General features: G+C 43.0%; 1 protein-coding gene across 1 annotated transcript; it reads right to left on the reverse strand.

Moving 5' to 3' along the window:
- Positions 1-1,825: 1,825 nt before the first annotated feature.
- H2AZ2 (H2A.Z variant histone 2) lies at positions 1,826-11,629 on the reverse strand. Its single transcript, XM_074312102.2, has 5 exons — positions 11,477-11,629; positions 8,126-8,203; positions 5,724-5,837; positions 3,684-3,813; positions 1,826-3,013 (listed from the first exon to the last, which is right to left on the reverse strand). Exons 1-5 carry the CDS (start codon positions 11,477-11,479, stop codon positions 2,952-2,954), a joined length of 387 nt encoding a protein of 128 aa, XP_074168203.1. The 5' UTR covers positions 11,480-11,629; the 3' UTR covers positions 1,826-2,951.
- Between the last annotated feature and the right edge of the window lie 5,528 nt (positions 11,630-17,157).

The following is a 17,157-nucleotide window of genomic DNA, read 5'->3' on the forward strand; positions in this document are numbered from 1 at the left end:
CTGGAGCATTTGAGATCTGACTCCCCAGAACGTCTTCAGTTTGGGTCAAAGAAATTTGTAAAAATTCTCTAGGAAAAAAAAAAGTCGCCAAGGGATTTTTAAAAAGTTCTCATCATAAGAAAAACAATTCTGTAACTGTAGGGTGATGGCTGTTAACTGACTGACTGTGATCAGTTTGCAACATATACAGACACTAAAGCACGATGCCGTACACCGGAAACTCATAGGTTGTATGGCACTTACACCTAAGGAAAGAACCAAGCGATACATTCAACCACAGGCACCAAAGCAGTAGTGTGACTTCACAGTCCCACTTCAACTCCCTCTTCAGTTGTCGTAACTCAGAAACATCACTCTTCATTCTCAAGACTTTATTTGACACGTTGCTGCCGTGCACTGCACTTTTCCCAGATGCATCCCACTCCCAGGCCTGGTCCAAGTCCCTTCGGTTTGTTAAAAACATCCTCTCTGAAGGGCCACTCCACACATCTGTGCCATGCCATTTAATACAAGTCTGGAATAACTGAACAAATTTTAGATGTAAAGTAATTAGGCTGGATCTGTTAAACCTAAAGGAAAGCTTTCTTTCAGAGATACCTATTAGAGAAAAACTGATGTGATGGCTGGGACAGGCTTTAAAATAAGCCAGCGGGGAGGGCACAGATGAAGCAAGATGGACCCATTTGTGGGGGTGAGGCCCAGAGCATACGGCTCATTGCTCAGCTTTTCTCATTAGAAAACAGAATCCTGGGGACACAGTAGGTAGTCAAATCACTACCAAAGAAAATCGATTCACTACCAAAGAAAATCGATATTTGAAGCAATTATTTAGACAACTCCAGTAAATAACCTTATTCTCTATTAGTGCCTTCTCCCCTATTGCTACGTTGGTTTCTGAGAACTAAAAGTTCACACAAGGATAACTGTGGGTCCTCTCGATATAGAAACTTCTTCAAAATACATGCCAAGATAATCCAATCAGAATCTGAAATTTTCTTCCTGTCCTGCCTTGTAAAGCAAAGAGCAAAAGTTCTTTATAGAATTCAGATGCAGAAAGAATGACGGTAGCCCCAGTGGGCAATTCCCAATGGAATCCTGGATCTAGACCATAATGACTAATGGTGGCTAAAACTCTCAGGAAAAGCCGACCAGAGAACTTCACAGTGGATGGAGTGGGCTGGCAGCATCCAAACCCACCACCCTTCCTAACATTACATGATGAGAGACAGGCAGGAATTAGGAGCTCCCTGACATGACAACAGTAGGAAGTACGTAAGTATCACCTACGAATTATTTTTACGAAAAAAAAAAGTGACAACCCCTCTAGAGCTATCTACAGAGTTTACAGGAAATACAGGGAACAGAAAAAAATTGAAATACCATTAGGATACATTCAGTAAAATCCACACTTGCAGACAATTCTATAGGACAGGTAACTCAGTTTCTTCAAAAATTAAATTACAAAAAAAAAAGTGAAGAGACACCTATAGACTAAAAAGAAACAAGAATTATCAGCAAAATGTAAAATGTAAATCTTGTCTGGATCCTGGTTCAAAGAAACCAACTACAAAAAATACTGAGACAATCGGAAATTTGCATACAAGCTGGATATTTCATATTATAAAATGTGTTGTCTTAAGACAATGATATTGTGGTTACGGTCTAAAATTGCCCATCTTGAGAGAGAGATGCTAAAGCATGCAGACATGGAATAATCATGCCTGGAACAGGATTCAAACCAATCCACTGGGAGGCGGGCTCAGGTGGGGACACAAGTAAAACTGACCACAGGGTAATTGTTGCAGTTGGAGGATGAGCACACGGGTTCATTATACTATTCTCTTTATTTTTCTGTATCTTTGAAAATTTCCATAATAAAATAAGTTTTAAAAATGAGTTTTGTTTTGATAGTGTTGTATTATAAAACATTAAAACTTTTTTTTAATGAAGATTTCCAGGCAGAAAAATATAATTTTCTGATGGACCATTAACTGGTACATTAACTTAAATTTTACAACAGTTACTTAGAAACTGACAAAGAAAAATAATTTTAAAAATATTATACAAATTACTGAATGTTACTGTTATCAATGAAAGACCACTGAAAGTTGGAATTTTAAGCTCAGAACAGAAAACTGATTAACTTCAATTCTAGGTAAGAGTGTGGGCTCTGAGGTCAGGCAAATCTAGATTTGTATCCTAGCTCTGCCATTTTTTATCTATGAGTTCCATGTTTTCTGGCAAACCAGTTAATTTCTGTGAGCCTGATTTCACATCTCTGAAGTGCAGGCAAAATTTCTGGATCAGTAAAGCACTCAGTACAGGGCCTGCCACAAATCAGGTGCTCAGGAAATCAAATAATTCCATTATCCTATTTCATCAATTCTGAACACTTTTTCATCTAACATCTCTGAAATTGGGCTGCATCTCATTACTGATAGTAAATCATGGTTTAACTGGCAGTTTTTCTTTCTTTAGTGGTATGTAAAATAACGGTGCATACTACAAATGAATAACACCTAAGATTCAATATAATATGCTATCAATCATGGTAAAGCAATATTCCCAATTTCTATTTTAAGATTATTCCAAATATATAACCGATTTGAAATTTAAAAAAATTTCAAAGTATGAGCAAAATATCTCCAACACATCACGAACAGAACAGTTTTGAGACAAATTATTTTTGTAAAAAATGGTTTATCAATTCCATTTTTTGTATAAAACGTGGGAGAAACCTAGCCAATCCACATATAACTGCTGCCACATGAAAAGGAACTTTTATCAAACTTCGAGTCTAAGAACGTACAAATGTTTCTTTTATCATGTCTACAGTAATTCTCTATGCTTTTCCACTTAGCTGTTTTTAAAATTCCACATGTCCCCATCATTTCTTCTGTCCCAGTTACAGTACAGTGACAGGGAAGAAGAGCGTTGGTTAAAACCACTCTCTAAGCAGTTTTCTGCTGTCCCTTCTTCCCGATCAGAGACTTGTGGATGTGCGGGATCACACCTGGGGGGGAATAAACGGAGACGGTGTTATTACAAAAGTTTCGAGCCAGCTGCGTCTTACCACTCCAGTGCCTCAAAGGAGAAAGCAATGACACAAAGAGCGACATTTACTTAAGTCCCCTTTAACATGCTGATCCTGATTAACCATCTACACCAAGGGAGTCCCCATTTTGGGGGCTGGGAAACCCTCCCCTCTGAAACTGTGTGTAAACTGATGTGATTTTATGTGCTTTCCTGGAGAAGAGATTTCATAGCTTTCAAGAGATTTTCCAAATGTGATCCACAAAGGATTAAGAGACACCAACTTACATCTCACTTTCACTGATCCCGACTCTTTCAGTGATCTCAGCCCTGATTTTCAAAGGCATCACATTAATCAATTTCTCAAGATCATTTTCAAACATAGGTTAAAGGGCATGGGAATTATTTTAAGTATCATATATAAAGTTTAGATAAAGGACTTGCTAAAATAAAAGTCAGCTTTGAACATGGAAAAGAGTATTCATTCAGATAATAAAAAGAAGCCTAGAATTGTAAGAAAGCAACACTTGCAGAATTTAGGTTTCTAAGTTTCCTAGTTGGCTAATCAAATGCACTGGATCACTGACTGAATTACATGTTATTAATAGAATGCCCAACAACATCCAGGCTGAAGAGGTGAGAGTACGTACCGCCCCCAGCTATTGTGGCCTTGATAAGAGAGTCCAACTCCTCGTCACCACGGATGGCGAGCTGCAAGTGACGCGGAGTGATGCGCTTTACCTTGAGGTCCTTGGACGCGTTACCTGCCAGCTCCAGCACCTGCAGAGCACCAGCGACAGAACACATCAAATCGAGGGTGACAGGCTTAAGGATTTGGCGTAGACTCGCAATTACAGCCGAAACGGTCTCTATAGATAGCATGTATACATAAAACACACAACAGATATACAGAAACCAACACATCTTTTTTCTTTGTCATATTTCTATAATGCTGTTAGAGAACTCTTCATTTGGCCTTTTTATATTTATTCTTTGCAAGAGCTAGAAACTTGAGCAAAAAGCTGCTTCTACAGAAAGAAGTAAGGACCAGGGAGAATACCATTCCTTAGTCAAGATTCTGAATGTGAACATCTGGAAACAGCACAAGTTTTAATATCTCCGTGTAGTCTATTTCTGTATAGCCCTTAAGGGCTGGAATTTATTTCTTAGCACATTTAGGAAAGATTAAAAATTTTTAACTTTCTTTCTTATTCAAAGTTTTTAACATAACTGGGCCCTATAACCTGTAGGTGATCAGCTAGAAGCTCTTTATTCCACACTGGAAATTCTCAACTAGAGGAATTTCAAAGTCCCAGCTGGCCCTAAAAATGCATTTTTTATTCATTTTCCCCTCCACAGGATACAGGGCATTATGAAACCTTTGATGGAAGCAATACAGAAATAACTCCAGAGCCTTCTCACTGGAACAGCCAGCGGGAAGCCTCGGGGGACACGCTTCACCAGCCACCAGTCCCCACTCCGTTCACTGTCCCTGGGACTCTGACCGGAGCGCACCAGCATCTTTTGAAAGCTCCCCAAGTGACCCTAGCATGTGGCCAAGATTGCAAAGTGATTACGTCTACTCAGGACTAAATTATTTTCTTTACTTCTACTAATGACTTAAAACCCTCAAATATCAGAAAATATGACGACTGCTTGTATAGGTTTACTGTCTAACCGTAACCTAATAAACTGTAATCAAAGTTCCCAAGAATAAAGAGAATGGGAGTTCAGATGGTACTTCAACATTCTGAGCCAGAAGACTATGCCAACACGAGCGAACAAAACGCATACCTCTCTGAAAAGTCCGCAGCTAAACAAAAGCTGGCAGAGGGCTGCTAAGGAACAACAGGGAAGCATGGTTCTCAACCAGAACCATACGGCCACCGATGCAGAATCCCTGGTTCATGACAGCCAAGTTGAAACTATTGGTATTCAACGTTAAATCTCCAAGGGGACAAGCATGACCGGGTGAGGTGAGCGAGATCACAGCAATGACAGTTCCCACACAGGTTGAAGCTAAATCATTCAGTCTAGCTCACAACCACCTCTCTTCTCAAGTGAAAACCTCCTTTCTGTTTCTGCTAGGCTGGCGGTCTCCACCATTTCCCTGGCCTGGAATATAGTTGCAGGAGTTTCATGGCTTCCCATTTGTTTTCGGGGGGCAGGGGTGGGGTTGGGATGGAGGAAGTGGTGGTCCACGACCCAACAATCAAGAACTCTTGCCCAATCAACTTATCTTCATAAGTGTGAAACTGAGCAAGAGACAGTATTTTATGTATACAACCAAAATGATTAGGTCTTTTATCTAATTTCATTTTCTATTTGTGATTTTTAAAAAATGTATCACACTGGCAAACTTTATTTACCCCACCCCTAATCTTCATTACCTAAAAGGTTATCACCTATTGATTTATACATACTTCAGAGTTCACTGAATAAACAGTACAGTATTTAAATCACTTTACACTCCTTTGTCATGTCACTTAAAAATACTGACTGCCAGCCCTTGAAAACCGAGTAGACGCTGGTACTGGGTAATAGGCTGACTAAGACACACCGACAACTGCTGTGGAAGAAACCAAGGAACATAAGTGTGTTTTTTGTTTGAAACCCTCATTCCATGGTTTCAGCCACGTGTGGCCTAGGCACCTCCTGGGTTTCTGTGCATCACAGATGCCCCCACAGACCTCCGCAGTGAGGTACTCCAGGATCGCAGCGCTGTACACCGCAGCGGTGGCACCGACCCGTCCATGGCTCGTGGTGCGAGTCTTCAGATGTCTGTGGATGCGGCCCACGGGGAACTGAAAGAGAGGCCGTCTGAGTGGGAGCACACAAGGGTCTTAACATGGCACTGCGAAGTGTAATCAAAGGCGAGTAATAGGAGTAACACATGAAATGCCACAATGTGGTTACCCAGATTAGAAGCCAATCCTATCTGACAGCTAACAGTTCCACGGGCTTGTGTGTGGTGTCCTAGGCATCAGCCCCAAATCTTCATGCCTGCTTTTACCCTCTTGAGGAAAGACTACAAGTTAAAAAGCCACGAACCACCATAGGGTCTTGTGAATTCATTTCTGCATGATACGGAGCGTCCTTACAAAACGGAGAGAAGCTGTGCTGTGCAGTCACCAACTGCAGTGCCGCATGACCCACTAACTGTGTTTTGTCTGGTTAACTCCTTCACACAACGGCTTCAGCGACTGTCAACCTCCACCACCTTCCTTCGGTCCCAACTCCATTCTTCTTTCCTCAGTTTCAAGAGGTGACCTGAGAAAAACCAACCCCATTCTCTCCACTTCCTGAGAATAGGTCCTGTCTCATTTCCAAAGGACCCTAATCCCATTTGTGTGTCTGTCCTTGACTGTCCTCGACCACCTTCCTAATGGACCCTCCTCATGCTGTTACCGGCTCCATCATTCCCGCAGCTCCAATTACTTCCTTCCACGGGCTCCTTTCCTTCTGCACACTTCACTTCAGACTTCTCCACAAGTCTATAGCAACTGCTGCCTTACAGTCTAGATAGCTCCTTGCCAAAGGCAAAGTTTAAAAGCAAATACTGAACCCTTACTTTCTTGTCACCCACTTTCTCCTAAACTTGGCCTCTGTTTACCATCATCCTTGAAGGCCAGCAGTGACATTTTAATGACCAAATCTATCAGCCACTTCCAGATCGCATCCTTAGGAGACAAGGCATGATTTTTTTGTTGTTTCTCCTCCTTCCCTAAGTAATTCCCAGCCCCTAAGAGCAGGCTGCATGCCTTTCCCCGGTGCATCCTCAGTGACTGCTGTGTTGTCTGACACATAGGACTCCAAACCATTTCTTCTTGGGTTGCAGAGATCAGAGTTCTAATACTAACTCTGAACTCTCACTACTCCCATCTTCTCTGTTTCTGACTCATTCTGTGTTTCTGAGCAGCCCGCCAATGTCCGTGTGTTCCTTTGTCATGCTCAACTTAGGAACTACCGATTTTACAGAAGTGGATTTAAATCTCTAATTCTTTTGATCACCTCTCTTGGAAAGCTGGACTAAAATCTACAACTTTTGGACATTTTCACATGGCTGTTTTGGTGGAAGTTCGGAATGACTCCACTTGAATTCTTCAATCTCCTAACTTGCCCCGATTACAGACGCCTCTGTCCCTTCGGTTCTAACTCTTGAAGAAACCTTTGACTTTCCTTTCAACTCTATGCCTCTCCTCCCACTTTTTGGGAGCACATGCGTGACTCCAATTCCTTTCCATCCCACGTTAATTCAAGTACGTATTACCTATTCCTAAAACCACTGCAATAGCCTCCATCTGTCTTCCATCTCCCACTTCAAATGAAGGACCCTTCAAATAAATTCTAATTGAGATTTACATGATGCTCTAAAACATAGAATGTACCCGTTAAGTTCTTGTCCCCCTTCCTTCAGTGCCACCTAGATCAGATCATCCTCTTGCTAAAAAATTGTCACCGACTCACCACTGCCAAGAGGATAAAACCGAAAGCTTACAGTCTGGCCTTCAAACTTTCCTGTTTAAAGTGTCTCTTGTATGTAGAGACTATTTCTTACTCATCCAGAAACTTTTGAGTTTGTGGATTAAAGGTGCAATTTTTCAAATATATAAAGTTTGAAAATATTTAATGTTTCGAATATATCATCACTCAGTCTAAAACCGAAACTATGGGGAAATATTCAGAGGACTAAATGGATAGTTCATTATTTTACCCCAAATTCTATCTCATCCTGAAAGTTAACACACCACTATGAACACTTTCTTCAAAAGAAAAACCACAGAATACTCATTTCAATATGATACAATTTATAAAAGAACCAGGAACATAATTATAATCTAGAAATAAAAGATTTTAAGAGAGCAAAATTACCAAATTCATTATAAGATCTCTTCATAACTTGTTCTCACTTGGAAGAAGAGAATACAAATTAAAAGCCAACTGTTTTATGATCTAAATTTTGATCAATTAATCTCATTATTAAAGGTCAGTCATACGAGTACATTTTTGTAATTAATGAAACATCTACGGGTCATGAATTACAACATTAAAGAAAATAATTAAATAATGCGTTACAACATGGACACATTACCTGTAGCCCAGCTCTCTGTGAGCGAGACACTGCCTTAGCCTTGGCCTTCCCACTGTCCTTTCCAGCTTTGCCTCCAGCCTATGTGAAAAAAAGCTCCAGATGAAGAGCTGAAAATGCTGTTTCAAAATTATTCAGGAAACAAAATTTTTTTCTAGTTTTACTTTAGGTAGTTAAAAATATATAGGTGATCTCCTCCCTCAGTTTTATATAAATTAATAATAAAGCAAATATACATACAATATACTTAACAATATACATGTTATATCACCATTAATTTATATAAAAATGAGGTCAAACCTTAAATGCTTATTTAAAATGAAATTTATAAAAATCTGAACATATTTTTCAAATCTCTGAATGAAGAATTTTAAGTATATATAACTTTTATGCTACAAATATTTCAAATGAAATAATTTTTTAAAACGTCAACATGTAGGGGCAGCCGGTTAGCTCAGCTAGTTAGAGAGTGATGCTCGTAACCCCAGGGTTGCCGGTTCGATCCCCACATGGGCCAGTGCGAGCTGCGCCCTGCACAACTAGATTGAAACAACTACTTGACTTGGAGCTGATGGGTTCTGGAAAAACACACTTAAAATTAAAAAAAAAAAAAAAAAAAGTCAACATATATCACTTCCACAGAAATATTCAAAACCTAGCTCTTCCAGGAGATAAAAAAGCATGTGGGGGAAAAAAAGCCCTCAAAAAATTAAACACAGAATTATCATATGATCCAGCAATTCCACTTCCAGGTATATATTCAAAGAATTGAAAGCAAGGACTCATAGCATCATTATTCACAATAGCTCAAGGGTCCATTGATGTATAAATAGGTAAACAATATATGATATACATACAATGGAGTAGTATTCAGCTACACAAAGGAAATTCTGACCCACGTTACAATATGGATGAACCTTGAAGATATTGTGCTGAGTGAAATAAGCTAGACACAGGAGGAGGAATATTTAACTCAACTTGTATGAGTTACCTACTCAAAATCATAGGGACAGAAAGCAGAATGGTGGTTGCCAGAGGCTGGGGAGAGGGGTGGAATGGAGAGTTACTGTTTAATGGGCAGAGTTTCAGTTTGGGGAAAAATGAAAAAGTTCTGGAGATGACTGGCAGTGATGGCTACATGTTAATGTATTTAATGCCACTAAACTGTACACTTCAAATGCTAAATTTTATGTTATGTATATTTTAGAATTAAGAACAGGCTTTCAAACTTATACTCCAGGGGTTAAACAAATACTTTCGATTGATAGAAAAAAGTATTTCTCAAATAATCTTAACATTTACTAACAGGACATGGTCTATAAATGCAATGAAAATACAGCAGGTCCTCGAATAACGCCAACATTATTTGTTATAACATCAAAAGACTCTTGCTTATATCAATTAGCCAATGGTAAAATTGGTTTCATTATTTGTTATGCATTGTTTTGCTTAAAGCTGCAGAACCTATCCAACAAACATTGAGGACTTAACTGTATTATGCAGCCATTTCAACAAATGAGGTACAGATGTGTGCTGATAGAAACAATCCACAAAACACATTTCTTGGTGAAAAAGGCGAGGTATGTACAAAGGCAGTGAGCTCTTGTTTATGTAAAAATGGGGCATTACAGTGTGTGTACACATACATTTCTGGAAGGTCACAATAGTTACAAAAACTTATTTGCCTCTATGGAGGTAATACAACGGATCTGAGAAGAGGGAAAACTAATGTTCTCTTTTGGATGGTTTAATTGTACCACTTAAATTTATTATTTCTTCAGTGTAAACAAAGCTAGTTAAAGACGGAAATTGGTTTACAAGATTGGCTAGCTGAGGGTCTAAGTCTATATTTTTGAAGTAGAGAATAAGCTTTGAAATGGCATATTCCCTTTGTAATGCTTTCCTTAACATTTTTAAGCGAAAAATCAACCGTGTATAGTCCCCCTAAGTCCATGTCTAAGTTGATTTAATGTTTATCTCTGAAAACTGTATGAGGGAAAAAAAAAAGGCTGTAGCAGGTATTAGAAGCAGGAAAAAGTTTAAGAACTAATTCATATCTCCTTCTTACACTTAACAACATAGCAAGAGAGACTGATTTAACAGAGAGAATTGAGGATCTCTAGATTTCTCCCAAAAAGTCTCGTATATTTTAATAATTTCTCTTTATATTGCTAAACAAGAAAAAGATACTGCATAATATTTTGATTTCTGAGGTCAGCTCAAGGAACATATGTTCTCACTTATTACTCAGAGATTTTTCACCTCTATTTGCCCTGAAATAATACATTTAACAACCTCTCAACTGGTGCATGAGTCCAAAACTATAATAGCCGTCTCTCTATGACTGAATTAGGAAATAAGAACTCGCTATCAAAGCCACCAACTGCAAAACACCCCAGGCTTCCCAATTTACTCGTCTTAAGCAATTTTACCCTTAGTGTTTCAATCCATCATATTCATTTTATCTATTTGCTTTTCAAGGAAGTAGACACGAAACCAGTTTTTAAAAACCTCAACACATTAAATATTTCCAAGATTTGGAGGCTGCAGGTAAACTTCTCAACAAAACCAAAGTTTTATGGCATCAAATACGTGTGAATATAAAATTGTACAGTAAATGAACAATTATTCTTTTCATAACGTCCTCACACCGTGTACCCGCCAACTTTTGCATTCATTTTACAATCTGATGACTGACTGAAAAACAAAACACAAGCACTACAACAGTTTTGACTAGAAACTGAATCGGGATGAACCTGGGTTGAGCATCTTGGTAGAAAACGCACCTGTGGAGAGAGATGGAGTACATTTCATTCAGAAAAAGCTGAAAACTGTATACCACGAAGCCAATTCGCATGACTTTGACACAAGCTCACTTCCCGTCAAGTTTAAAACCTCAAAAGCCTGAATGACAACTCGGTGCCTCCGGCATTTTCAGCCGCTGGTAAAGGGACTCCCAATCTATAGCACCTCGCTGGAGAGGAAACGCGCGACACCTTGGAAACCCGCAAGGACTGGCACAAGCAGCAGCACGAGCCCATTCTGCAGATCGGACGTAATCTGTGGAGGGGCCTCAGCACAGGCGCCGCCGCGGCAGAGACCCGGCGCCGCCGCGCAGTGACGGAGAACGTGCCCGGAAGGCAGCTCCTGCCCACGGGCCAGCACCGGCCACGGCACCCCTCCTCTCGACTTCACAACAGCCGAGTCCCGCCGTCCCGGACGCTCTTCACTGCGAGCTGCGTCTCGGCGCCAAACGACCCCTCAGGACTCGGACTTGCTCGCAGGGCAGCGAGGGGCGGCAGGCCGCCCGGCCTCGGCCCGCCTCAAGCCCGCCGCCCGCCCCGCCGCTCTCACCATGGTCACGGCCGCTCCCGCCCTCGCTGCCGCCGAGCCGCCGCCGCCGCTCCCGCAGCACCGACCGCCGCCGCCGCCGCCGCCGGAGCCCGGACAATAACCGGGGCCCGCCTCGCGCCGCCCCAGCCAATGGCTGCTTGCCTTGCTGGTTTGAACCCCGGTAGCCGCCCAATCACGCGTCTACTTCTAGCCCGATCCCGCCCCTGGCACCGCCTCCCTAACGGCTGTTTGTTTTTGCACACGGCACGTGGGGCGGGGCCTCCGGCCCCAACACAGACGTGCCTGTGCGCGAGGTGGGGAGAGAGTTCACCCGCCGCTCTCCGCTTGTGTCCACGGCCCGAGTCTGACGAACGGAAGGACGAACCAGTGAGGGCGTAAGGTTTGCGGAAGTTAGCCAATGGGAACATCACCCGCGAGCAAGGGGGCGGGCGGCTGGGAACGACTGCGGGATTAGCCAATCGGGGGGCGATTGGGTTGTTTTCCCGCGCGTACTCGGGGGCGGCTCTCCCGGTTCTGAAAACTGCTCGGAAGGAAGCGTTGTAGACGTCGCTTTTCCCGGGGGATTTTCACAGACTCCCAGGACTTGGTGTTAGGGGGACTCCCGTCGTGGCGGGCACTGATTCCCGGGCCGGCGGCCCTCCTCAGCACCTTCCCGCGGCTTTACGTTAGCCGTGGGGACGCCCGGTAGTGGGGTCGGCGTCCCCACGGCCGCTGCGACGTTGAGGGACCAGCGCGAGGGCGGGCGTGTCCGCTCACGGCAGTTCCCGCAGGCTGTCCCAGGCCGGCCCGGCTTCTCCGGTCGTGTTGTCAGCCGTTGCGGCCGTAAGCCGTTCCTTCTTTTCACGGTGTCTTGGCGCCCACGGGCAGGCGGCCCCCGACCGCGCGGGGGTTCCCAGGCTGGCATTTCGGGAGTGTGTCCTCAGGCGGGCGGACCCTGTCCTCAAGTGTGAATGATCCGACACGGGGGAGCACCGTGGGGACGTGAGAAGAAGGGAAGCCACTGGAGTTCGAGGAGACGAGGAGCTGAGCTAAGCGGAAAACGGCGAGTGAAGGTGGAGACGAGCGTGAGGAAGGAGGGTCCAGGGAAATCTGAGCTGTGGAGCCAAGCGCCCAGGTTAACGGGAAACCCGGAAACGAGGGAGAAGAATTAGGAGTTAATAGCGTCAGCTGTCAATAACCGTGCTTCTCCCCGCCCCTCTGGTGCTTCCGGCCTCAGGAATGGAGGCAGAGGCCTGGGAACCATTCCTTCCGCAAGTCGCCGCGTGGCTCCTGCTCGCAGGCACTGCACTGGATCGTGGGGACTCGCGCTAGCAAAACAGGCATGTCCCTGCCCTTCCAACCCTTTACGGCAGGGACAGGTGTCAGTGTAGCAAACGTGTGTGAATCAGTAGGTGCCCGTGCGAGAAGAAAGGACAGGGAGAAGCAGAGGGGATGTAACGCAGATGGGGTGGGTGGTGTCCAGAAGGGGGAAGGAAGCAAGTGTGAAGGCCCCTGAAGCCAGAAAGACTTGTCCGTGTGAAGGAACTGAAAGAAGGCTGGTGTAGCTGCTGTGATTTTCACCAGCTCCCTCCCACCTCATCTATTTACTATCTGGAGTCTGGCGTTTTCTTTTGGCCATGTCCATTGCCACTGCTTTAGGTTAGCCTTTGTCATTTCTCGCCTGCATCACTGCAAAAGCGTGTTCAACGAATGCGCTATCCCTGTCCTTCATTCCACCCTCCACTCTTTCTAAAATACAGTTCTTAGTGTATTTTCCTTAACATCTGCAACTTTAGGACAAAATCCAAATCCTTAGCATGGCAGAGGCCCTGTATTTTCTGGCCTCTGCACATTTCCTATTTTGTCTGTCACCCTCCCACACCCTAAACTCGATCTTGTTTTGCACATGCTTTTACCTTTGCCTGAGACAGCCCTTGGTCTCAGCTTCTCCCTGGCTGACTTTTCGTCATCCTTCAAGTGGCAGCAAAGACATCACTTTCTTCAGATCGTCTTCCCTGGACATCCCTGACTTGGACGAAGTGCCCTGCAGCCCCAGTGTGTTTTGCTGTCATCCGTCCTTATCATGCTGAGTTGTATTGGTTCCCTCAGTGCACAGAAATCTTTTATAGGTCATCACCCTTCGCTTGGTACAGTACCAGGCACCCTGTAAATATTACTTGGTGAATGAAAGGAAGAATACTAATACTTTTTAAAAAAAATAATCTGTCATTTAATTATAAATAGATTGCTTTCAAGTTTATAGACGAATTGAGAAAAATTTAATTCCAATTAACTAAGACTTTTTTCTTTAAAAAGCCACTTAGATAGTCAATATGGTCTATGGAAAGACTTGAGTTTGAGCCCAGACTCCTCAGCTTACCAGCTGTGTGATCTGGGCAAGGTATTTAATATTACCAAGGCTTTTGTCATTTGTAAAACTGAAAATAGCAGTACCTACTTTACCAGTTTTGAGTGAACACTAATTCAGTAATATATGAAAAAGTACTTAGCACTGTACCGAGTATATAATAAATGGCCAATAAAAGTTAACTTCTTAACAGGAAAAAACTAAAGATCTGCAAGAGACCCAGCTTGCTTCCTTGTAGAAATTGACAAGACCATCCAAAAGTTCATATGGGAATGTAAGAGAACCAGAATAGCCAAAACAATCTTGAAAAAAGAATGAAGTTGGAGGACACATTTCTTGATTTCAAAACTTACTGCAAAGCTGCAGCCTTCAAGATGGTGTACTGATTGGTATAAGGACAGACATACATCAATGGAATAGACTCAGAGTCCAGAAATAACCCCATGCACCTGTGGTCAGTTCACATTTAACAATGATGTCAAGAAAATTCAATGGGGAAAGCAGTTTTCAACAAATGGTGTTTGAATCTCTCCTTAAAGAGAATTTGCATTCATTCATTCACATAGAAAACGGACTGACAGGAAATAACATGAAGTACTCCTTCAGAGTGTGGCCTTTGAAGGCTGAGGGGTAGTCACAGTGTAGAAATGCTGCAATGGAAACCCCAAGAGTCTCCGGAAACTTGTTCCTGTCCTAAGTCTTGTCCACAAAAGAGAAACTGAGCTGACAAAGGTCTGGGAGAGCTCAGCATTTGTATCCAAAAGAGACTCGCAGTCCCCACTAGAAAAGGTGTGGGTCAGATGAGGAGCTGTGCTGATGACTCACTTGCCTGAGCAATATCGCCAGCTGGGTTTTCCCTGCCAGAAAATTGGCAGCTGCTGGACTAGAACATTCCACATTGCTGACAACAGCTTTCCCTCCCTCAGAAGACTATTTTCTGCCATTCTTCCCTGAAAACCGAACACATTTTCTCTTTTTATATTACTTATCCTAGAGGTGGGGACCCTGCCTTTATGTTCTGAACTATGCATTGCATGGGACACACTATATATTCATGAAGCCTTTCTCTGAATTCTAAGCCACAGCTTCAAGGTCAGAAGCAGCTAGATGTGGATAGGATCAGGACTTTTGTTTTTACACAAAAAGAACTCACTGTAGGTCATATAACATAAAAAACAACAACAAATTTTCTTATTCCTAAACTGAACAATAGTTTCATAACACAAAAGCTAAGGGTACCTGGATCCCTGTACCCAGTTGAATGAATTCTCCTCAGAGTATCACTTCATTTAGTGACTAATTTTAAATGCATGTTGTTTACCTAAAAGGGAAATACACAGAGTAGAACAGACTTGTGACGTGTAACCAGTGAAGGCTCCATTCATCAGAACTCATGAAAAAAAGACGTTTTCTCTGAACTCCAGAGGCCCCCAAGTTTCTATTTTATGACTAAAGATGAATTTGCCTGATTGAATGGAACCTAAAATAATGAAGAATTAAATTACTTCTCAATTTAATTTTGGCATAACAGTGGTTGGCTTTGTGGCACAGTTAGTAATAAGATATGTACATTAGAAAATACCAAAGGAAATAGCCATCAACATACCTAACATGACTTCCCTGTCGTTTAACTTATTAAGCTAATACAAATTTTTCCCAATATAGTACATCAGTACATACCTTAATGTGAGAGTCACATAACACTGTCGAGATTTTTTAAATTATCAAAAGGTTTGAAAAGGCTGCATGCTAGAGTGTTCAGCAGTGCTTACCTTGAGGGAGTGGGTTTGGAGAAAGAGCACATTCATTTTTCTTACGGTGATTCTCTACTGTTCACATTTGTTGGAATTTGAGTGTGCATTTTTATAATAAGAAAGTTTGGAGACTGTAACTGCCAAAAACGATGCCCACCAATTATGAGAGGTACTGAATAAATGAGGCAAAGGACAGGACAATTTTGAGGGTGGGAGTCTAGGGGTCCTTGGAGGACTTCCTGGTAGCCCTGAAAGTGAGAAGAGGGAGAGCCTGTGTGATGGTTTGTCTGGGCCAGTCCTGTACCCATAGGTCTCAGTCTGCGCTTCCAACCTCCGTTGTGTAAATGACCCTTGGGAATCCTGATCTCCAGTTGATTAAATGGACCACATCTCATTCCTATTTATTAACTTGGCTGTTTCTTGATTGACACCAGGATGGGGAAAATATAAAATAGCATAAAAGGGATGATTTTCAGGTCCACATGGCTCCATGTCACTGATTTCATATTGAGTCCTGCCTGGTTCTAGTCCCCTCCTGCACTGCGACTTTGAACCATTTGTGCTCTGGCAGGGGAAACATGATTTTAACATGCAGAGGGTGCTGGCTGGGTCCCAGGCTATTCACTCTGATAGAAGACCATAGCATCTAATGTCTTGGTCACTGATACAGATGTACCAAATCAGCATGTTTCTTTCTTTCTTTTTTTTTTTTAACTTCAGGGATCTATTTTAATTTTGGTCTCAGATACCATATCCTGAGAACACTGATGAGTGTGTCCTCCAGTTTCTACGTCTGGCGGCCTTTCTGCAGAAAGCATCAGAACTAATGCTAAGTTTTGCGGGGTACCCATGGCGCTGTCACGTGTCATCTCAGGCTCCTAGCATCGGAGTGCTATTCTCTCCGTGGCAGTATGGTGCAGCAGGTGCGAGAGCAGGTTTAGATGTGTGCTCACTCTTGCCACTAGCTAGTCTGGAGACCTGAATTGGGCCCGCTGAGAGGTCTACACTGTATCACAAAAGTCAAAGAGAAGTTATATCTTAGAGTTTCAACAGTGCCCTCTCTCCTGAGGAGAAGGCCTGGGTCAGGAACAAAGTTGCCAACCAATTCTGTTGCTTGGATTGAGGTCTGCTTATTAGCTCTGGAGACTGGTTTACTCAGGTTCCAAGAGAAACCTGTTTGTCGCCTCTCTTGAGGGAATCGTGGGCGGGGAAAAGGAACACCTACTGGACCTGGCCAGAGCTCAGCGCTCGTGCCCACCAGCTGCAAAAGCTCGGGGTACACAGCCCAGCGGTGGAACCTCACCCCTCCCAGGCCCTAACGTGTGATGAGTGATGCCAGAGGGAGAACGGAAAGAACACACCAGGGCTCTGAGCGGATTCTCCCACCTGCGCTGGGCTCACTTCCTCCCTGGGGTCTGGGGAAGTGGCTTCTTAGGACTAGAGATTGCTTTTACTGAGGAAGGAGGTATGTCTAGCAAGTTTGAGCTGCAGCCCATCCTACACCTGGAGACCCAGGTTCACATGAACTAGAACATTTTAACCTCAAATATACCTCTGTCCAATGGACCATAGTTCCTCCT

This window comes from Rhinolophus sinicus, chromosome 4, assembly GCF_057876585.1.
Source record: "Rhinolophus sinicus isolate RSI-liver-muscle chromosome 4, RSI-T2T, whole genome shotgun sequence".
Classification (NCBI taxonomy): domain Eukaryota; kingdom Metazoa; phylum Chordata; class Mammalia; order Chiroptera; family Rhinolophidae; genus Rhinolophus; species Rhinolophus sinicus.